Source organism: Notolepis coatsorum (genome assembly GCF_963971535.1).
Source record: "Notolepis coatsorum genome assembly, chromosome: 19".
Classification (NCBI taxonomy): Eukaryota; Metazoa; Chordata; class Actinopteri; order Aulopiformes; family Paralepididae; genus Notolepis; species Notolepis coatsorum.
In genome coordinates this window covers 76,348,817-76,372,442 of record NC_140183.1, presented here as the reverse complement: position 1 = coordinate 76,372,442, position 23,626 = coordinate 76,348,817, and the positions used below count along the sequence as shown (strand labels likewise).

At 44.8% G+C, this 23,626-nt stretch overlaps 1 protein-coding gene across 1 annotated transcript in view; it reads right to left on the bottom strand.

The window, feature by feature from the left end:
• Nucleotides 1-23,626, bottom strand: part of LOC311246560 (dynein axonemal heavy chain 11) — a gene marked incomplete at its 5' end in the record, with an annotated part of 186,316 nt that overhangs the window by 99,569 nt on the left and 63,121 nt on the right. The window contains 13 exons of the mRNA XM_084336710.1: nucleotides 260-413; nucleotides 1,365-1,513; nucleotides 4,116-4,243; nucleotides 5,239-5,371; nucleotides 5,483-5,560; nucleotides 6,139-6,333; nucleotides 6,423-6,515; nucleotides 15,164-15,302; nucleotides 15,905-16,021; nucleotides 16,620-16,765; nucleotides 17,403-17,559; nucleotides 18,613-18,773; nucleotides 20,231-20,362. Of these exons, the coding sequence (XP_084192836.1) occupies nucleotides 260-413; nucleotides 1,365-1,513; nucleotides 4,116-4,243; nucleotides 5,239-5,371; nucleotides 5,483-5,560; nucleotides 6,139-6,333; nucleotides 6,423-6,515; nucleotides 15,164-15,302; nucleotides 15,905-16,021; nucleotides 16,620-16,765; nucleotides 17,403-17,559; nucleotides 18,613-18,773; nucleotides 20,231-20,362 (1,782 nt within the window). The remainder of the gene's footprint in view (nucleotides 1-259; nucleotides 414-1,364; nucleotides 1,514-4,115; nucleotides 4,244-5,238; nucleotides 5,372-5,482; nucleotides 5,561-6,138; nucleotides 6,334-6,422; nucleotides 6,516-15,163; nucleotides 15,303-15,904; nucleotides 16,022-16,619; nucleotides 16,766-17,402; nucleotides 17,560-18,612; nucleotides 18,774-20,230; nucleotides 20,363-23,626) is intronic.

Sequence of the window (23,626 nt, the reverse complement as noted above, 5' to 3'; positions counted from 1 at the left end):
ACAAAGGGTTAACCCGTTCACTACCACACTACAGAAGGTTAACCCTTTCACTACCACACCACAGGGGGTTAATCCTTGCACTACCACACTACAGAAGGTTAACCTTTTCACTACCACACTACAGACGGCGGACCATTAAGTTAATAGTGTGGTAGTGAAAGGGTTAAGTTTAAGTTTATTTGAATCCCCATTAGCCACAGCAGTGCTTCCTGGGGTCCATAAAACACTTACACACAAACAAAGAGTGTTGGTTACACACCTGCACCATGGTGTTCTCTGGGATGGGAGTGATGGTCTTGAAGGTGTTATTCCTCATCTGCTCTATGCAGCGCGGAACGTACTTGTCGAACAGGATGGTGAGGTGGGCCCTTTCCGTCTGACGGGCCCTCATGTCGATCCAGCTGGCGACATACCTGAGCAAGAGACAAACGTCACTCTTGAGAGTTCACAAGCTGAACCTGTTCAGATGAGGGCCGGTGCTGCTCAGATAAGGACCATATAGTCATCAAAAAGGAAGGTCAGCACACAGATTATCTTTAGGTTTAGGGGGCACATTTATTTTTCAAAACAAATATGTAATAACTCTGTAGAAGACACGTTTGTGTTGAAACATTAGTGAATTTGTTTGCACCCTATTAAATATTTTTGAAGATGATCCGTGTGTTCCAGTACCTTCCTCTGTCTCCATAAGTAAACTATACAGTCATAGAATATGTCATCGTTTGAATTCAAACTGAACGTCTTCCTTATAAAAATCAAAATTTTCGTGGTTCTAGCTTTGGGAAGCTGACAACTTTTAATTGTCAAAGGGAGAGCATGTTGTGAATCTCCCGCTCTCCACCCTCACGGCCATGTACCAGCGGTGACAATTCAAGTTGACTGAGAAAGTGAAAGTGCACCTCTCCCATTGTTTCTGCGTAACGTATACTAGAGAGCACCGACCAACACTGTTTATTTCATTCATCATTGTAGGTCAGCCTGGAGTTAGTATGAAGGCCTGTGGTGGAATCTCCCTCATTTCTGGACATTAAGTTGTATGAAATACTTGCCAGTTGATGCAAAGCTATTCGCTTAACTTACCGAGTCCCATGGTTGGAGTTCTGGATTGTTTCCGAGCAAACGGGGTTTTGAAACCAAAAGGTTTTAATCCACACCACAACATGCAGGCAAAGGGGTTACCTATTTATAACATCACTTTGGATCCTGGAATCACTTGCCACCATTTTTTTCCTTGAAAAAAGCTGGTGTAACCCTTTGCCTACATGTTGTGGTGTGTGACGTAAACCTTTTGTGACCCCATTTCTGCCGTTTGCTGCCTAATGTCCAAAAATCCAAACTATCCCTTTAAGTTCTCAGTGACTCACGGGTTCCAGCCCAGGTCCTGATGGTTGACGTAGAGGATCCCTGCTCTGGACACGGTGGCGGGCGTGGCCGTCCTCAGGTGACTGATCTCAAACACCAGTCTCATGGAGGAGGAGAGAGGCACTCGCTCGTTACTGGCCAGAGTCAGGACCTGGGAGACATTAAAGACATTACTGGCCAGAGTCAGGACCTGGGAGACATTAAAGACATTACTGGCCAGAGTCAGGACCTGGGAGACATTAAAGACATTACTGGCCAGAGTCAGGACCTGGGAGACATTGAAGACATTACTGGCCAGAGTCAGGACCTGGGAGACGTTAAAGACATTACTGGCCAGAGTCAGGACCTGGGAGACGTTAAAGACATTACTGGCCAGAGTCAGGACCTGGGAGACATTGAAGACATTACTGGAGTCAGGACCTGGGAGACGTTAAAGACATTACTGGCCAGAGTCAGGACCTGGGAGACGTTAAAGACATTACTGGCCAGAGTCAGGACCTGGGAGACATTGAAGACATTACTGGCCAGAGTCAGGACCTGGGAGACGTTAAAGACATTACTGGCCAGAGTCAGGACCTGGGAGACATTAAAGACATTACTGGCCAGAGTCAGGACCTGGGAGACATTAAAGACATTACTGGCCAGAGTCAGGACCTGGGAGACGTTAAAGACATTACTGGCCAGAGTCAGGACCTGGGAGACGTTAAAGACATTACTGGAGTCAGGACCTGGGAGACATTGAAGACATTACTGGCCAGAGTCAGGACCTGGGAGACATTAAAGACATTACTGGCCAGAGTCAGGACCTGGGAGACGTTAAAGACATTACTGGCCAGAGTCAGGACCTGGGAGACGTTAAAGACATTACTGGCCAGAGTCAGGACCTGGGAGACGTTAAAGACCTTACTGGCCAGAGTCAGGACCTGGGAGACATTAAAGACATTACTGGCCAGAGTCAGGACCTGGGAGACGTTAAAGACATACTAAGTAGTTTGTCACAAGAGCAAAACAATGTGGCGTTTACAAATGCTGTACCACTGGACATAGTTCAGAATTCAGATCCATCTGTCTAGGCATTGCAGATCAAATATGACTCAGGATCCAGCAGAATCATATCAAACTTTCCACTAAAATGTTGTCAGAAACATATTTTAGGTTCAGCATAAGGTAGAAAAAAGATAAAGTTGACAAGTGAACAAGCCGCTGTTTCCTTTTTCAAATGCTGAATATGTAATATATGTACATATTTGTAATACATGCAAGTGCAAGAAATATTTTTACACATTGTATCGTATTGTACAATGTGTACAAATATTACTTGCACTCGCTGCCCCAAAGGTTGACACCCAGAATCATCCTGAGCACAGCAGAATAAGAAGACACAAGCAGAGGGAGGGAGTCTCTGCAGATAAAGACACCAGGAATTATCCCGGTGAGATGAATTATCTTTGCATCAAGGTTTCCATTATTCTGTAATGAACGTTTTTTTACCAGCAAAATCTGTTATTTAAATATCTCCGGTCATAATGTTCTGTGAAAATAATTTCCTCTTATTTTTATTTGGTTACCAAGTAACTGAAATCTAGCTCAAACAGAAGTCTTGTGCAGTGCAGACAGAGTGGAGGTAATGTAACATTAATTATTACAAATGGTACTAAGCATCTGGTATAACGGTATTGCAATAAACTCAATAAACACAGATAATATTTGAACATTGAAATCTTCCCAGACATGTGAAGATAAAAAACATTTCTAGCGGGTCATAGATTTCACAGTTAGCACTCTATAGTAAAGACAGAAGCTAAATCATATCTAAATTATTTTCAGATCAGGATCCCAGGGATGAAATGGGTCTGTGGACTAATGCCTAATGAATTAATGCCCAACTAATTTAATCAGTTCGGAGGTCCTTGATATGAAAAAGGTTGAGAATCACTGCACTGGATCACAAGGACTGTGTTTGCGTGGGTTTCCTCCAGGTACTCTGGTTTCCTCCCACACCATGAAGACATGCATGTTAGGCAGGGACTACAGATGAAAACTAGCTCATTAGCTAATTCTGTCACATTTACATTGATGTGGAAACTGAAGATGTTGATTAATGTGCACTGTCCCTGGGTAAAAAAGTTATAAATAAACGAAACTAAAAGGACATTATCTCTTCCACTGGGAAAAGACCTACATGTACCAGAGACAGACGGATCACTGTTTTAAATGGGGGAAAACCCTAACAATAAAAATGACGGCAACAGCAAACCTACTTGCTACAAAATAAACATATTCAGAGAAAATAATTAAATGTGATTTTATGGTGAGTAAAATTACAATGTATTGCATCTCGAGGAGAAATGAGAGTTGTAAAGATGTTTAAAATAAACAATGGCCGGGGAGCTCCAGTAGCTCACCACGTACCGCGAGTGCTATTTCAGCGCCGTGGACAACCGTGCTCGCACGGATCTGGGGCTGAGCGAGTTCGAATCCCGGACTGCAGCCGTGCCTTTCCCAGAGTGTCTTCCCCCCCATCTGAACCCTTTCAGCCTGCTTCTGTCGGTCGAACTTGACCAAGTATAAATGCGATAAACGTATAAAAGAGCCAGGGAAATGGCCAACGTTTAAAAAAAAAATAAAAAAAATAAAATAAACAATGGCCTCTGCAAAAAAATGATAAAACCATGGTTACCTATCTGCACCAGCCTGGTGGGTACACTACTGTATGAGTTGTACATTAGTGTGAGTCAGCGGAAGGGAGGCACCTTGTTATCGTCCATCACTGTGTTGAGTGACTCAATCCACATAGGATCAATGTCTCCGTCCAGCACAATCCACTTAGGTCCAGGGTGGGAGATGTTAGCCTGCTCTCGCATCAGTGATGACAGCAGACCTTACATAGGGGACATGGCACACCCACAACAATGGGGAAACATGCCTCGATTGGTAAATGTGTGATTGGCAAGTAGCACTTGATTTACACTTTAATTTACAAGTTTTCTTTTGAAAACGTTGGCACTGCATGTTAGGCTATTGCTATATCTAGTGTTCTAAACATACAGTAGTCGTTCTAAAGGTCTAATGCAAATCGAGCCTCCCTTAGTTACTGTACTGTTGCTGTTTCTGTTACTGTTTCCTCCTTAAAGGGGCACTTCACCAGAAAAACAACATCGATTTATTTTGCACATAACCTCACATTTCATTGAGCCGTAATTAAGGATTCAGTGTCCACTGATGTCATCACAGTGGCCATATTCCAATGCAATTAACTCTCAATAACTATCAAACTAAATTAACGTGGCCCCACTCTATCCCCACTCTAGCCCCACTCTAGCCCCACTCTGGCCCCACTCTAGCCCCACTCTAGCCCCACTCTGGCCCCACTCTAGCCCCACTCTGGCCCCACTCTAGCCCGACTCTGGCCCAACTCTGGCCCCACTCTAGCCCCACTCTAGCCCGACTCTGGCCCAACTCTAGCCCCACTCTAGCCCGACTCTGGCCCAACTCTAAACAGACTCTAGCCCCACTCTGGCCCAACTCTAGCCCCACCTTGGCCCGCCTCTGGCCCGTCTCTGGCCCCACTCTGGCCCGACTCTGGCCCAACTCTAGCCCGACTCTGGCCCAACTCTAAACAGACTCTAGCCCCACTCTGGCCCAACTCTAGCCCCACCTTGGCCCACCTCTGGCCCGTCTCTGGCCCCACTCTGGCCCGACTCTGGCCCAACTCTAGCCCCACTCTAGCCCCACTCTAGCCCGACGCTGGCCCGACTCTAAACAGACACTAGCCCCACTCTGGCCCCACTCTGGCCCGACTCTAGCCTGACTCTAAACAGACACTAGCCCCACTCTGGCCCGACTCTAGCCTGATTCTAACCCAACTCTGTTTACCATCTTTCCACTCCCGAGTGGCAGGGTGGATGAAGCCGAACAACTCATCCGTGTCCACCGCCTTTGGGTTCAGATCGTTCCATACGGGCTTCCTCTTCAAGTTGGAGTAGGTTTTGTTGAGAACTCTCAGTATCTATTCAAACGATTAAAGAAAACATTTGAACTTTTTTACTTTTACATTTCAAATTACTTTAAATTGTATTTACATGGACACAATACAAATGATTTCACTTAAACATCTGACCTGGCTTTTCCCAGTCCCTGCGTTTCCAACAACAAAAACTGAATGACGCACAGCCATCAGCTCCTCCAATTGCACCACCTAGATGGAATAAACCGATATTTAGTCATTGTTTCTGACTCAAAATCATATACATGACCGGCTGCTATATCTGAATGAATGAATGAAAGATTTGTATTTTTGAACAAGAAAAAAAAACTAAAATATATCTGTTAATTTGACATATACAAAAGATAATAAAAAAAGACAACAAAGAGAAACAGATTAACAAATCATAGTTTACTCTGTTCGAAAAAGGAGTAGGAAGAAGTATACACTTTTTTTTCTTTTTATTCCTACCCCTTTTTAACTATTCATCACAAATTATATAATTGTATTCTATTGTTAATTATATGTATAAACGCTGTATCTCTATACAATCCAATATATATATATAAATACATTTATATAAATATAAATATATAATATATATATATTAAATAAATACCATATACCGGTACATAATTTCTTAAATCTTTTATTTACATCTTACACATACTCCCAATCAACACACTTCCTCTTCCAGATACCCATTTAAGAAAGATTTTTTGTACATCTTTTTAAACTGATTTGTTTGTACTCTGTTTTAGCTCTAACTCCATATATATCTCATGTCTAACCTTGAGGATGAAGGTCTCCTCGGGCTGCAGTCGAAGCTCCACGGTGGTCTGTCGTACAGCGTGTTCAAACTCAGGGTCCCTCTTCCTCTCCACCCCCATGCCCGGGAACAGGTCCCCCAGCAGACCCAGGAAGATGGTGACGTCCTCGGTCACTATCTTGGGCATGTTGAAGTCCCTCAGAGCACGCATCAGCACCTGCACGTTAAGAACGCGTGCTTTTAATGGAATTATACGAGACAAACGTAGCCATGCGGTGATGAGATGATGACGGTATGATGAGTTACTTGATCCTCTGGTCTGGTTTTGTCTCCTCGTCTCAGAGCCCCTGCCACCACCAAGACAGACTTGACAGCACGCAAACCCCAATCATAGTGGTCCTGAAAGAGAAGGGATAAACATGGAGGTCTGTAAGGATGAACGCACTCATGTCATCATATCATCATGCGCAGTATTGTTACAAATTGTAATGTCTTGAGGCAAACACGTATTGGTTCATGAATTACAGCTCTTAGCTCTGATTCTTTAACACATTGAGTGCCACGGACACGTTTTGTCGTTAGTTCATGCTGACCTTTGAGTGCCCCCGACGCTATATAGCGTTTGTTTGTCTTTTTTTTTTTTATTGGTGATTTTAATTCATATTTCATCAATCGAGCCTCGGGTTAGTGCTGCAGAGTCTCTCTGAGCTCAATTGGGAAGATACCGGCCCCTATCGTCTCTCCCTGTGTAACTGCACCCCATTACTTTACACTGCTGAAGGGGGGGTGGCCAGTTTGCTCATTTAACTTTTCCCTCAAGCCAACTGAAGGATCGATTGTGCTCGCCGGCCCGGAAAACGTGTGGATTATGTATTTACAGTACCAAACACTGTAATCAATAAGCGTGATCGATATTTGGAATGGCGATCAGCAATTGGAATAATCTTTTTGGATAACATCTGATCTCAGGTAAGGAATTTATTTTACCAGTCTTAGGATAATCAGAGCTGTTTTCACAGAGATATAAGCGTTTGCCCTATGCGTGTGTGTGTGTGTCTGTGTGTGCGCGATCAGGAAATGAGATAATCGATATTTCAGCCCGCCTCAATAGCATGCATAAGTACACATACTATCGATAATCTAGCGTTTATTTGAAAACGATTCATAAATAGTCAGAAAAATTACAACGTGTTTGTGTATGTTAGAATATTCCAGTAAATGCCTTTTATCACGGATTCTATATATTTTCCTTGAAAACGAGGGCTTTTCAAAATGCTATAAAACGGAAATGAACCGATTAAAAAAAACAATCCGTTTCGACAATGTTGACTGCAAACAAGTCATTGATAAGCGACGGGCAGATTAGACACATAGCCATAATTTAAGACAGAGATTATGCGTTCACAATGTAGGTATTGAAATCTGAGTAGGTATTGAAACATAGCCAGTTTAGCCAGTACTCATATAACTAGGTTATATACATAACCTGTCGTTATATTATCGTACTTGGCCATCGCGTCCCGCTCTTAAGCCTATCGAGATATGGGGTAGAGCGGACGCGAGGCCCGACAGATGTACCCCCTGAGGACCCGTAAGCCCACATCAAGGGGTTAGGGAGTCCCGTCACCCCATCCTTCCTAATGAAGGGGGGGCGCAGTCAACTCCACCCGAGTGCGAGCAAGAGGGAACTAGAACCCCTTGAACACACAGCACAGGCGGAACCACGTGTGACCCAACACACTGTGGCCCATACCCACACACTCCTGCTACCCTACCAAAGGACGGGAAGCAGGAAAGGCCACAGACCCCAGAACCGCCTGGGAGACAGAACCCCACACATAAGGGAAGGACTCAAATAGAGCTGCATAGTGTTTTTTCTCCTTTTCTGTGTTTTATTTCAAAGTAGGTCTACACATGGTAGTCTTTTTTCAAAGTAGACTACTTTTTATTTTATAAATGTTCCACAAATAATGGAAAGACTCAAATATACCTGAATAGTTCAGGGTTTTATTTCAAAGTCGGTCAGTGTGTTGTCTCCTCTTCTGTGTTTTATTTAAAAATAGGTCTACACAGCCAGTATTTTTTCTCCTCTTCATAAGAGTTTGAGGTTTTCCTTTGTTATAACAGGTAATAAATCACAAATTACTAAATGTGGGGTATGCTTGGGGATATATAAAACATTATACACTGTGTTATCTTCATTTTAAGGGTAAATAGGTTGTGCGGCTCCCTGAGCATTTAATTTTGTGGGAGGGGGGAAAAGTGGCTCTTTTGATAGTAAAGGTTGCTGACCCCTGGCCTAGACGATGCAGAGTCCTTGCATTCTCAATGAGGGTAATGTGTAGAGATGCTGCTAAGGCATTTTCTGTAGTTTATTGAACAATTTGGTGGAAAAAACATATTCACAACAATTGTTAATTAAAGGGTTTAAAATACATATGAAGGGAATTTTACAACTGTCAAGGATTTTGTCAACTACCGTACTTTTCGGACTATAAGCCACGGCTTTTCCCCCCATTTTTCGACCCTGCGGCTTATATAACGGTGCGGCTAATCTATGGATTTTCACAGCTAACAGGGCTCGCTCCCTCAGCTCTGTGACCGTCAGATCAGACTCGTAAATCTGCTGCAGCAGTGCACGCCTTGCCCCTCCTCCTCCGCCTCACAGTCGAGCCCTCCTCCCCCTCACAGTCGAGTGCATAGCCAGCAACCAGCCAGACGTTAGCTCCCGGGACGATTAGCCACGTTAGTTAGCCAGCAACCAGCCAGGCAGCGCCGTTTGCTCCCGGGATGAGTAGCTACGTTAGTTAGCCAGCAACCAGCCAGGCAGTGCCGTTTGCTCCCGGGACGAATAGCCACGTTAGTTTGCCAGCAACCAGCCATGCAGCGCCGTTTGCTCCCGGGATGAGTAGCTACGTTAGTTAGCCAGCAACCAGCCAGGCAGTGCCGTTTGCTCCCGGGACGAATAGCCACGTTAGTTAGCCAGCAACCAGCCAGGCAGAGACGTTTGCTCCCGGGACGAGTAGCCACGTTAGTTAGCCAGCAACCAGCCAGGCAGCACCGTTTGCTCCCGGGACGAGTAGCCACGTTAGTTTGCCAGCAACCAGCGCCGTTTGCTCCCGGGACGAGTAGCCACGTTAGTTAGCCAGCGGGATCATCCCTATGTTCCCCGGGTCCTATGTTCCCCGGGTTCTATGTTCCCTGCTTTGATTGATTAATAGATTGAACATTTTATAAATCTTTATTATTTTATTAATTATTAATGTCCGCCTTGTTTCGAACGGTTAAGCTTAGGCCCTCTTTCGAACTGGTTAAGGTTAGAGTTTGGAATCAGGGCTGGTGGTCTAAAATGTTCAATCAATCAATCAATCAAAGCGGGGAACATAAAACCCGGGGAACATAGGACCCAGGGAACATAGACATGCTCCCTAGCCAGCAACCAGCCAGGCAGAGACGTTAGCTGCCGGGACGAGTAGCCACGTTAGTTAGCCAGCAACCAGCCAGGCAGCGCCGTTTGCTCCCTGGGACGATTAGCCACGTTAGTTAGCCAGCAACCAGCCAGGCAGCGCCGTTTTCTCCCGGGACGAATAGCCAGCAACCAGCCAGGCAGAGACGTTAGCTCCCGGGACGAGTAGCCACATTAGTTAGCCAGCAACCAGCTAGGTACAGCTCCCGGGACGATTGCTACCTAGTGTTGGCTCTATCGTTCCGTGAGCTAACGTTAGGAGCTACCTAGTGTTGGCTAAGTAGCTATCGTTAGTAGCTAGCTACCGTTACTGTTTAAACAAAAAATTTTATAAATGGGAGCTTCCTCAAACAGCCATCTCTTTCCCGACAATCCCCTCTGTGTGAGGTTTTGTCCGCTGCTCACCTACTCTCTCTGTTCTTTTAAGCCTACTGTTAAGGAATTCCCTTCTCACTCACTCTCACTAGCCCCCACCCTCTTGTTCGTTACTCTCGTTTGCTCTCAGCAGCCACACCCTTGTACTACCTGTCATTATGTGTTTGATTGGTCTGGTGCCGAACTCACACTTTTAGTTCGATTATCAATTACCTCTCGCACCTGTGGTGCATTCTAATTAGTTCCCCTGTGGCCTTTAAGTACCTGGCTCTTCCCCTCTGTTCCTCGTGGGGTCGTGTTGTAACATGCCGTAACATGCCGTATCATTCCGTATCAGATTCTCAATCACCAAGACTCCTTCGGGAGGTCCTCTGTCTGTCTCTGCTGTTTTCATCTCCGGCGTAAGATGTGCTCCAGCCTTCGCCTCCTGTCGCCGTTGCCTGAGGGAGATACTGGACTGCGCTCCCTAGACTTCCACGGGAGGTATCCCAGTGATCCACTTCAGACCTCCGCGCAGCAGTCGTCCTGACGCACATCCAGACCTCTGCGCTGCAGACGCCCAGACATCATCCAGACCTCCGAGCCTGGCGCGCTCTTCCACGCAGACGCACTCCAGATGCGTCTCTCCGTACCGGCGCATACTCAAAGCAAGACGCGCACCATCCAGACCTCCGAGCCTGGCGCGCTCTTCCACGCAGACGCACTCCAGATGCGTCTCTCCGTTCCGGCGCGCACTCCAAGCAGTCGCGCACCACTCTGACCTCCGCTCGGACAACCGGTTCCCCGGTGGCGACGCTCTCGCCCCGTTCCTGTTTCCAGCACTCATTACGCACTACGTCTGGGTGAGTTTTTTACTGACTGTCTTGATCAAATTCCGTTTTCGTGTGTTTCTTTAACACTGAAGATTACCACCTTTTTTATCAGACAGTCACTCACCCAGCGATCGCCTTTTTGTTGTTCTCACTGGGATAATATTTTGGGACTTTACATCTCCCACTGTGTGTTGTTCACACCGAAGATATTATTCACATTGGATTGTTTTTTGGACTTCACTCTCAGTGTCTATTTTTGCACCGAAGATATTCACTTGGGATTGGGTTTTGGAACAGTGCTCACTGTGTGTATTTACACGAAGATGTTCACTTGGGATTGTGTTTTGGAACTTTGCTCACTGTGTGTATTTACACGAAGATTAGTCCACTTGGATAACTTTTGTATTTGGGTACAAGTCACCTCTCCTGTTCTCCTGCTCGTTCTACCTGCACCCTTGTTGACTCGCTCCCTCTCTCTCTCTCTCGGTCCCGCAACACCTCGGAGATTCTGCCGAGAGAAGTCTGCAGAGCGGCTCAGACGTCAGCATCTGCTACCCCCTACTACCACCACGGGAGAAGCTGCAGAGCAGCAGAACATTTTCCCCCTTGCTTGTGTACCTGTCTTGTTAGACTTTCCTATTCTGTGCTCATTATTGCTTTTTTCAAGGCCTTACCCTGTTTTTCCCTAGTCCTCCCAGTCCTCCCTGTCCCCAGCCCGCCTCCGCGGGCCTCTGTCCCCTTCTCCCCTCTCTAGTCCTCCTAGTCCTTCCCGTCCGGTCCGCCTAGTTCCTCCCTGTTCCTGCCCCTTCCTTAGCCCCGGCCTGTTCCCTTAGCCTTCCCCTTAGCCAGCTCGCCTCTTAAAGGCACTGTGCCTTTTCCCAGTCATGTTATCCTTATTTTGTGTTCTCCCTTAAAGGGACAGTGCCGGTTTTTCCTTCTGTTCAATAAATGCCCGTTTCTTGGCTTACCCTCATACCTGTCTTGTGTTGTGCGTTTGGGGTCGGTGTCAAACCATAACAGTACGACCCCACCAAATCGACGACCCCAGCCAGCACAGACGGTGTATGTTGAGTTTGCCTTTTTTTTTTCTCGTTCCCTCTAGTTCCCCTCTAGTTTCCCTGTTAGCCCTGTTAGCTCCCCTGTTAGCTTGTTAGTCTCCCCGGTTAGCTCCCCTGTTAGCCTGTTGACTCCCCTGTTTGCTTCCCTGTTAGCCCTGTTTGGCTCCCCTGCAGCTTGTTAGGCCTCTACTACCAGCATGGCCCCTGTCTGCTAGCTTTGCCCCGGCTGCTAGCACAGCCTCTATGTTAATGCAGCCCTTGCTGCTGGCATAGGCCCTGTAGCTAGCCATGCCCTGGCAGCTAACCCAGTCCCTCAGCGGAGCCCCAGTCTGCTAGCTTGGCCCCGGCTGCTAGCACAGCCTCTATGTTAATGCAGCCCTTGCAGCTGGCATAAGCCCTGTAGCTAGCCAGGCCCAAGCAGCTAACCCGGTCCCTCTGCATGGCCTCCACTTTTCGTGTAGCTTTTCCCACTGCTAGGACTGCCTTTTCAGCTAGCAAGGTCAGTTTATCCCACTGCTAGGACTGCCCTTTCAGCTAGCAGGGTCAGTTTATCCCACTGCTAGGACTGCCTTTTCAGCTAGCAAGGTCAGTATTCCCACTGCTAGGACTGCCCTTTCAGCTGGCAAGGTCAGTTTATCTCACACTGCTAGGACTGCCCTTTCAGCTAGCAATGTCAGTTTCCCCACTGCTAGGACTGCCCCTTCAGCTAGCAGGGTCAGTTTTCTCTCACAGCTAGGACTGTCCTTCCAGCTAGCTTGTTCTCTCATGCTGGTCCAGCCCTGTCTGCCAGCCTAGCTCGGCAGCTGGCGCAGCCTCTATGTTGATGTAGCAGTACAGCTAGCATAGGCCCTGTAGCTATCAGTGCCCTGGCAGCTAACCTTCCCTCTGCTAGCCCCTTTCCCGGTGCTCCTCTTGGTTACCGCTCAGCTCCTCTTTGCCCCTCTGCTACTCTAGTTACCCCTCGGCTACCCTGTTCTTTTTCTAGCCCCACTTTTGTTGTGGCTTCCCCTGCTGGCTTGGCCCAGTACATTTTTTTTTTTTTTTTGCCTTGTTTTGCCCCCTGCCACTCTATCTGTATTTTTGGGTCGCCGGGTGGCTCCCGTTGAGGGGGGGGTACTGTGAGGTTTTGTCCGCTGCTCACCTACTCTCTCTGTTCTTTTAAGCCTACTGTTAAGGAATTCCCTTCTCACTCACTCTCACTAGCCCCCACCCTCTTGTTCGTTACTCTCGTTTGCTCTCAGCAGCCACACCCTTGTACTACCTGTCATTATGTGTTTGATTGGTCTGGTGCCGAACTCACACTTTTAGTTCGATTATCAATTACCTCTCGCACCTGTGGTGCATTCTAATTAGTTCCCCTGTGGCCTTTAAGTACCTGGCTCTTCCCCTCTGTTCCTCGTGGGGTAGTGTTGTAACATGCCGTAACATGCCGTATCATTCCGTATCAGATTCTCAATCACCAAGACTCCTTCGGGAGGTCCTCTGTCTGTCTCTGCTGTTTTCATCTCCGGCGTAAGATGTGCTCCAGCCTTCGCCTCCTGTCGCCGTTGCCTGAGGGAGATACTGGACTGCGCTCCCTAGACTTCCACGGGAGGTATCCCAGTGATCCACTTCAAACCTCCGCGCAGCAGTCGTCCTGACGCACATCCAGACCTCCGCGCTGCAGACGCCCAGACATCATCCAGACCTCCGAGCCTGGCGCGCTCTTCCACGCAGACGCACTCCAGATGCGTCTCTCCGTACCGGCGCGTACTCAAAGCAAGACGCGCACCATCCAGACCTCCGAGCCTGGCGCGCTCTTCCACGCAGACGCACTCCAGATGCGTCTCTCCGTTCCGGCGCGCACTCCAAGCAGTCGCGCACCACTCTGACCTCCGCTCGGACAACCGGTTCCCCGGTGGCGACGCTCTCGCCCCGTTCCTGTTTCCAGCACTCATTACGCACTACGTCTGGGTGAGTTTTTTACTGACTGTCTTGATCAAATTCCGTTTTCGTGTGTTTCTTTAACACTGAAGATTACCACCTTTTTTATCAGACAGTCACTCACCCAGCGATCGCCTTTTTGTTGTTCTCACTGGGATAATATTTTGGGACTTTACATCTCCCACTGTGTGTTGTTCACACCGAAGATATTATTCACATTGGATTGTTTTTTGGACTTCACTCTCAGTGTCTATTTTTGCACCGAAGATATTCACTTGGGATTGGGTTTTGGAACAGTGCTCACTGTGTGTATTTACACGAAGATGTTCACTTGGGATTGTGTTTTGGAACTTTGCTCACTGTGTGTATTTACACAAAGATTAGTCCACTTGGATAACTTTTGTATTTGGGTACAAGTCACCTCTCCTGTTCTCCTGCTCGTTCTACCTGCACCCTTGTTGACTCGCTCCCTCTCTCTCTCTCTCGGTCCCGCAACACCTCGGAGATTCTGCCGAGAGAAGTCTGCAGAGCGGCTCAGACGTCAGCATCTGCTACCCCCTACTACCACCACGGGAGAAGCTGCAGAGCAGCAGAACATTTTCCCCCTTGCTTGTGTACCTGTCTTGTTAGACTTTCCTATTCTGTGCTCATTATTGCTTTTTTCAAGGCCTTACCCTGTTTTTCCCTAGTCCTCCCAGTCCTCCCTGTCCCCAGCCCGCCTCCGCGGGCCTCTGTCCCCTTCTCCCCTCTCTAGTCCTCCTAGTCCTTCCCGTCCGGTCCGCCTAGTTCCTCCCTGTTCCTGCCCCTTCCTTAGCCCCGGCCTGTTCCCTTAGCCTTCCCCTTAGCCAGCTCGCCTCTTAAAGGCACTGTGCCTTTTCCCAGTCATGTTATCCTTATTTTGTGTTCTCCCTTAAAGGGACAGTGCCGGTTTTTCCTTCTGTTCAATAAATGCCCGTTTCTTGGCTTACCCTCATGCCTGTCTTGTGTTGTGCGTTTGGGGTCGGTGTCAAACCATAACACTCTGTGCACAAACCCTTACATTATGGTAATTAAACATTAAAACACCTGCGGCTTATAGTCCAGTGCGGCTTATATATGTACACATCATTCAATTTAGCTGCTGCGGCTTATATTCAGGTGCGGCTTATAGTGCGAAAAGTTCAAAATTAATTTGAACAAATCTTAAAAAAAAGAAATGTCTATGTGCAAAAAAGCACCCTATTAAGTCCCATACTGACCCATATGTGATCATAATTTTTTTTTCAGGAAATAACTCATTCAGTATGGAAAAAAATAAACATAGAAATCGACTAATCAACTAACAAATGATTGGTCGACTAAGACCAAACCGACCAACCAATTGATTAATCGACTATGAGGGGGCATCCCTAAGATATCTCTGATTCCTCCCACCTGTTTGGAGAGCAGTTGTCCGCAGAGAGTGTAGAGGGTGATGAACTTCCTGGCCAGAAGCTTAGCGCTGAGGAAGCCCTCTGCCACCAGCATGATCTCACAGATCAGCCCAATGTCCGGAACCACCATGGCACAGGGTCTACAACAGGACGCAGACCACACACACAATGAGCTGAATGTCAATGAACATCAAAGGCAGTATTACACTCAGTATTTGTAGTAGCCACTCCAGCTCCTAAGTAGATTAGATTCAAAACAGTCATAATCATTTACAAATAAGTTACAGAATGATTGTAAATTAAGAAGTACTCAGTATAAACCCACTTGTGGTCAACCCACTTAAAGTACTCCATAGATGTTTTTTTTTTTTTTTTTTTTTACCTGTTTTAATTAGCCTGTAATCTCGACCACATTACAAATTGGTTTGGCTGGTTCTTGGCTCTTAGGGTTCCTCGAGTTTGCTCTGAACTAGAAAAAACATATTTTTCCTTTGATGCTTCCAACACCTGGAATGCCCTCCGACTGACTCTGAAGCTGAAGGTTCTTCCTTCTTTTGCTGCATTTAAAAGTATGATCTCTGACTGTCTTAGCTGATTTTGTATTGTTTATTCTTATTTATTGTGCCTATATGCGGTGATAAATTATGTTGCTGTAAATGAGGGTAACCTCAGTTGAAATAAAGGTTTGAATAAGTGATGAATGAATGGTGTATATTTCTGAAAATGTTATATCGGTACCCACCTGAAGAGTGCTTTGAGGTTCTCGGGCAGCTCTGTCCTGCCTGCATAGCCAGGGTTCATCGTGATAAAAATACCCACGGAGGGATTCAAGGCAATGTCCTCGTCCAGGAACACAAATCTGAGAGATTGAACTGGTGGTTAAATTCTGTTAAAGGACACACAAAAACTGTATCATGCAATGGATATTGTCTGATCCTTTTCATCCCCTTCATGGTGAGTTTGACAGGCTTCCATCTAGAAGGCGCTATAGAATGCCCCTAGCCCTAAAAAACTGATTTAAGAAGTATTTCATCCCACATGCCATTGCTCTGATGAATTATTAGCTTTTCATTTTAACCATGGTACTGTACTGGTGGTTACTGTAGGTGCCTGGAGCTCTGTCTGTGTTTGTGTTGTTGTAGTTTTTCTTTTGTCTATGTATTGAGCTGTTTTGGGCCTGTATGGTGTTTGTACTGTGTTTGTCTATCTTTTATATTTATCTGTCTATCTGTCTATCTATCTATCTATCTATCTATCTATCTATCTATCTATCTATCTATCTATCTATCTATCTATCTATCTATCTATCTATCTATCTATCTATCTATCTATCTATCTATCTATCTATCTATCTATCTATCTATCTATCTATCTATCTATCTATCTATCTATCTATCTATCTATCTATCTATCTATCTATCTATCTATGCTCAATGTGATCAGCTTCAACTGCTTACCTTCTCTTCTTATTGCGAATGGCATCCTGTATGGTTTTGACCTGCACTGCCACGACAGACAGAACCTCCACAGTGATGCGGTTGAATTCATCGAAGCAGCCCCACGCCCCCGTCTGGGCCAGGCCCTTGTAGATATTTCCAATTGACTGAATATGATGAAAACAAATCACACTTTGCATTGAAACACCATCTCTGTGTTAATATGCACAGAATAGTATGTTTTGAGGAAAGAAAACAAGTAAGGGTAAAGATGTTTGCACATTAAATTAAGTAAATTTGTTTAGATGATCTTGACAAAGGCTTTTATGCTGATTCTTAGATTAGATTAAAATGTATTGTCATCATACAAGCACAAGTACAGTACAACAAAAATAAGTTTGGCATCCAACCAGAGTGCAAATGTAACAGTAAAGTGCAATAGTAATATACAATGTACAGGTGATTAAACTGGGTATAAATATATATAAATTAGTACTACTGAGTATAGTGCTAATCAGATGTATGTACAGAGTTGTAATATTAATAAGTCATACTGGCCAGCAGCGTAACTACTAAGAGTAGGTGAGGGATATGTACAGATATGGATATAGTCTATACTAAGATATGTAAAAAGGATTATTATGTATATATAAATATAAATATAAATAAGGAATTTAGTATCAAATCTAAAATAATCTAAACTAGAGTGCGTCCACATTTTTATAATGAGGGAGGGAAAAAAGGCACATACATGAATGTCTTGCTCCAAAATCTCCTTTCCTTCTTCACTGGACTGTCACTGACCTTGTAGTCCATCTGTTCTGAGCAGTTGAAGACGTACACCATGATGCCCAGTGCTCTGCCGAGATCCTTCGTGGTCTCCGTCTTCCCCGTGCCGGCAGGGCCCGTAGGGGCCCCGCTCATTGTCAGGTGGAGGGACTGGGTCAAGGTGATGTAGCACCTGGAGGTTCCCATGACAACGAGACAAGGAGAGAGACCCAGAAATAACATACTGCTCATCACATTCCTCCATAGTGTGTACTGTAAGATACAGTAGTGGATGTTCAGGAAGATCCCTCTTACAGAAAACAACACAAATTCAACATGTGAAAAATCTGACTTTTGGTGACTATTAGACATTATCACATAATCGATGACTGAAACACAAAACCTCCTATCTGCAAGATTTTCTGATTTCACTTTGGATGATGAGAAACCTCCTATCTGCACCTATTCAGTCTGCCTGCAAGATATCTTCCAAAAGCCAAAAGCAATGTATTGTATTTAGGGATGTCCAATATTACCCCGCATATATCGGTATCGGTTGATATCGGTTGATATCGGTATCGGAAATTAAGAGTTGGACAATATCGGTATATGGGATATCGGTAAAAAAAAAGACAATATCGAACATCCCTAATTGTATTGGGTATCCTTTTTTTTTTTTTTTTACTTTGGCCATTTCCCTGGCTCTTTTATACGTTTATCGCATTTATACTTGGTCAAGTTCGACCGACAGAAGCAGGCTGAAAGGGTTCAGATGGGGGGGAAGACACTCTGGGAAAGGCACGGCTGCAGTCCGGGATTCGAACTCGCTCAGCCCCAGATCCGTGCGAGCACGGTTGTCCACGGCGCTGAAATAGCACTCGCGGTACGTGGTGAGCTACTGGAGCTCCCCCAAAGTATTGGGTATCCTTAAAAAAATAGCATTCTGCAAGAAAACAACATGTTTCTTTTGTTTTCTCAAAAAAGAAAGATTTTCAGATTGGAGGTTTTGCGTTTCAGCCATCGATATGATCATCACGATTCGCATGAACTACATGTGATTACATGTCATCATTTGTGAGTGTTTCCAATGTGACACCATGAAAATATGACAAATGTGATATTTTTTATAATTTGAAGTGTTCCAAAAACACATTGGAAACGTGATTTATGGAAAGTTCACGTGACTTTTCCCATAAAGGGACATTATGAATAAGGCTGAATTATGGCAGGGCAGCGGGTGAGTTACCTGTCCGTGAGGGGAGTGATGACCAGGCGGGGTGTGTTTCCAAGGTATTCATAAGAGTAGAGGAACTGAGCGTCGCAGATGTTAGCGAAGCAGTGTCGCTGCTGCTCGTCCCAGCGATGCCGCAGCTGAGACAACCACTGGAAGGCCTGCGCACTGGTGACCTGCAAAAACAGACGGCTGCTATGGAACTGCAACAGAACAACGCGTCGGCCTATGATCCAGTACAACAGCGGCTCTCAAACCTGGTCCCCAGCAGCGGTTAGGGTTAGGGACGTGGTACTCAGGAATGAGGGATGAGCGGTGGGACAGGCGGGTATTGAAATGTGGACTGCGGCGGCCGAGTTGGTCAAAAGCTCCATGTAGCGGCGGAGTGGGGTGGGGAATCCGGCGGTCTTGGGGGGGAATGTCTGTCTAATGTCTTTTGTGTTTGTGGCGTGTTTTTGTTTTTAGTTTTATTTGGTATATTTGTATTTTGTATTTATTATTTCCTTCTGTTTTGTATTATTATTAGTGCTGTTACTGTTGCCGTATGTTTTTGTAGGCCTACTCTGTATTTATTGTTATTTTTATTATTTCTGAATGTCTTTGTTATTGTTATTGTAGTTAATATTGTTGAAGTATTGTCTTGTGGTGTCCCTTGTATTATTGTATTATTGTATTTTGATTGTTTGAAGTCATTTGAAAAAAAAGGAATGAGGGATTAACTTTGAACTCAGCCTATACTCAATTTATACCTACCTACTGCTTTCACTGTCTACAACTACACTGTAATCATAGTAATCATAATAATCATAACTACCTACCTCATGCTATAGTCTACCCATATAACTCTGTATGATAGCATGTACAATGATGCTGTATATATTGTATATACTGTATACATTTATATATTTTACTGCTGTTACCACTTGTGGTCCTGCCACTGCTGCTACTGTACCCCCCCCCCCCCCCCCCCACATGCTGCTTTGACACCTGAATTTCCCCAAGGGGATTAATAAAGGATCATCTTATCTTATATATACCTACTTAAACACCTGCATATAACCCATTTAACTCTGTATGATAGCATGTACATTAATGCTGCATATACCGTATACATGTATTTATAAATGTATTTATTTTTACCATATATATCCACATCTGTCTGTACATACCGGCTTATAATGCTTTTTACATATATGTAGATGCTATATCTATATCTGTACATATCCTTATCTTTATGCCAAAAAGTCCAATTTTGCTCAAAATGGTTAGTGACATTGCTTGTACAGTAGTCTATATTCTGTTCATAAAATGTCTTTCACTTGGATAAGGATGTTAGGCTACTGCTTTGACCTCATCCCTCATCCTGTGACCCACGTGGCCCCCTGCCAAGGACCCAGGTTTGACAACGATACAGTACACATTAATTCTACCATGATAACTGACCTATCTCAAACCCGCCCTCTTTCCTTGATCCTCCAATCACAACAGTTGCTTGTCCGAAGGGAGCAACAGCTGTGATTGGAGGATTGAGAAAAGAGGGCAGGGTTTGAGACAAGTCAATTATGCCGCTTGTTTACTCAAATTAAAATGACACGATTATAATTATACAGGAGGACTCAAACACATCATCCACCTTCTGAGCGACGAGGTTGGCCACGACGTCTCTGGCGTGGACGTCGATGGTGCATATGGTCATGATCTTCTGCCTGTCCCCTGAGCTCAGCTCTCCCAGCAGCAAGCTGATCAACAAGTTGAGCTGGGCTACCTGGAGGAGGGGGAGAAGCATATTCAAGATTCAAGATATTTATTTGTCATAATTATTTGCTACACCGTACAATGAAAATCTTACATTGCTAGTCCACCCTTCACACAAAATCACAAAATATAGACTTAAAACTAGATTTAAAATATTAAGAAAATGTTTAATGCCAAAATATAGAATCTTAAAAAAGATAAATAAAGTAGAAAAATAAAGCACGAGTATTGCACAGTATTGCACATTCAGTTCACAGTGTAGTGGTAGAAAGGATGTAAAGTGCACTATGTATTGTTGCACATATTGCAGGTAATGTAGTGGAGGTAAAGTCACAGGAGCAGCAGAGTAAGATTACTTTATTGTTTATTTACACAAGCAAATTGATATGTCTTTCTGCATATCCCTCCCTAAATACACGTAGTCCCCCCTACATATCCGTTTCATCACAGAGGTCAAGAGGTCAGAGTATCTCACAGTGCAGCAACCCTGCCTGGAGCAGTTTGAAGGTTCAGTGCCTTGCTCGGGGGCATGTTGGCAGAGATGGCGGGCATGGTAGATGTAATACCAGCCACCCTCCAGTCACCAGCTGCACAGCTGGAATCCCTTCTCCTCGTCGGTGCCGGGGATCAAACCGGCAACATGCCGGTGACTAGCCCCGTCTGCCACCAAGTTATATCAATTATGTCAATTTAAATTCATGAGTGAGGTTTCTGCGTGCGTTGCTCCCATTAGACTAATGGATGTAACATTTGTTTCTGTCATAAACTACACTGCTTTTACAAAGCAAGGTCATTCGCTGTATTCTGGTAGGGAGGCTAAATAAGCATGCATCTCATTCATCAAAGACCTTGTGAAGCAAGTGTGTGTGTGTGTGTGTGTGTGTGTGTGTGTGTGTGTGTGTGTGTGTGTGTGTGTGTGTGTGTGTGTGTGTGTGCGTGTGCGTTTGCCTGTGCATGCTCATGCATGTGTGTGTGTGTGTTTGTGTGTATGCCCATGCATGTGCGCATGTGTGTGTTTGTGTGTGTGTGTGTGTGTGTGCATGTGCGTGCTCATGCATATGCGTGTGTGTGTGTGTGTGTGTGTGTGTGTGTGTGTGTGTGTGTGTGTGTGTGTGTGTGTGTGTGTGTGTGTGTGTGTGTGTGTGTGTGTGTGTGTGTGTGTGTGTGTGTGTGTGTGTGAGAGAGAGTGAGTAATAACATGAACGCGGTATTCCGAACCCTTAGAACAGTAAAGCAAATGAGAAGTAATCTCACACTCCTGTTTTTGACTAAAACACCAGTGGATGGCTTGCATTCATCACTGGCTCTCCTATGACAGGAGATCCAATCAGCGGGCATACAGTATAGGTTGAAGGGAGAGAGAGGGAGAGATTATTCAAACAGTGGCCAAGGACATGCTAACCTTAAGTACCGCTGATGAAACTGACAAGAGTGATAATACGCAGACTGTGAGCAACACAACAGGGCTTCACAGACCCCCAGCTCAGGTCACTGCCAGCCTGAGATAATGGAACAGGTGTCACGGTTGTGACGTCCAGCCCCTGTTTACACAGCCTGTTCAAAGCGGGAAATGTTGCGCCATTATTCCGCTTCGCCATGCTGTAGGGATGGGGATCGATTCTTTTAAATATTCAAAGTCCTTGAATTCTTAAAAAAAAAATTGAATAGTTTATGTGATTATCGTTTTGTCTCTAAAAATATTTTTTCTCTTGTCTTTACCGGCACCTACACTGTGTGTAGTGTATTGAGAGGGGACCCTATTAACTGTTACACCGCTGAACAGCTTGCTCGCTAGCTAGCCAGGTAGCATAACAGTTGTGAGAAAAGAGCAGATATTCCACCTCATCAATTGACTCCCTGCTTGTGATTTTCTAAACCAGAACGTTTGAATTTCACCTCTAATTGCGCACGTTTCAAAAACCTGTAAGCGTGTCTTAACTCATCATCATGAGTTATGCAGGTCGAATATTTCGAGACTCCTGCCCCAGTAGCCTGTCTGCACTGTCAGCCAAATTAAAAGTACTCAAACGGCAGTTTATTCAAGGTGGCAATTGCTGTGTGTCCTTTCTAGAACAAACAAAAGCTTCTGCTAATTTTCTAAAGATCCAGTTCATCACAGATATTTGGGGCTATGTAGGAAGACATATGGTTGAGGCATTTAGTGGTAGTGGCAGGAGACCCGAGACACACTGCTTCTATCCACACTCCACAGTGCGTTTGACAGGACCACCACCACCACCCGACGCTGCCATGTTGCACGTCACGCCCAGTGGGTCACGCCTCCCACTCCAGAACAGTGGCGTGCCGTCTAAAAGCACACACGGTGGCGGCATTATGCCGCCTTCGTCTGGTTCTGGCAGCTAAGGGTAAATAAGATTGTTCGTCAAACAGTGTCGAACTTGAGTGCATAGTAGTCATATTAGCATAGTACTGTAGGTAGTAGTATAGACATGGTAGCATAGTAGATAGTAGTTTAGACATATTAGCATAGTAGGTAGTAATATAGGCATAGTAGCATAGTAGGTAGTAGTATAAACATATTAGCATAGTAGGTAGTAATAGACATAGTAGCATAGGTAGTAGTATAAACATATTAGCATAGTAATCTGAAATCTGTTAATAAAATGTTCAATCAATCAATCAGGTAGTAATATAGAGATAGTAGCATAGTAGGTAGTAGTATAAACATATTAGCATAGTAGGTAGTAATATAGACATAGTACCATATTTTATATATAGTAGTATACTTTTTTTTTAAATTTTATTCCATTTGGGCTGTGGGGGTGCTTAATGTCTGAAGGAGTCGACGGAAGGCTTCTTGTCCTCTGCAAAAGCATGCAATTGGTCCACTGATGGATACATCTTGATATTTGTCTAGTGTGTTAGATGGGTGAAATCCTCTTTCAGTGCCTCTGTGCCTGTTTTCTTAGGCAGTTAGCCTCTGGTATGCGTGCTATTAGCGTTAGCCACGCTACTATGCCTCTTTTCTTTTGGAAAGAATGATAAAAAAAAATAATAATAATAATAAAAAAAAAAAAAAAATTGTATTAGACTAAGAGGTTGGCAGTCGACTACGGCTCCTTTCGACCGATTAGTCGACTATTCGACTAATAGGGGTCAGCCCTAGTAGGTAGTAGTATAGACATAGTATAGTAGCATAGTAGGTAGTAATATAGACATAGTAGCAGAGTAGGTAGTAACTATAGACATATTAGCATAGTAGGTAGTAGTATAGACATATTAGCATAGTAGGTAGTAGTATAGACATATTAGC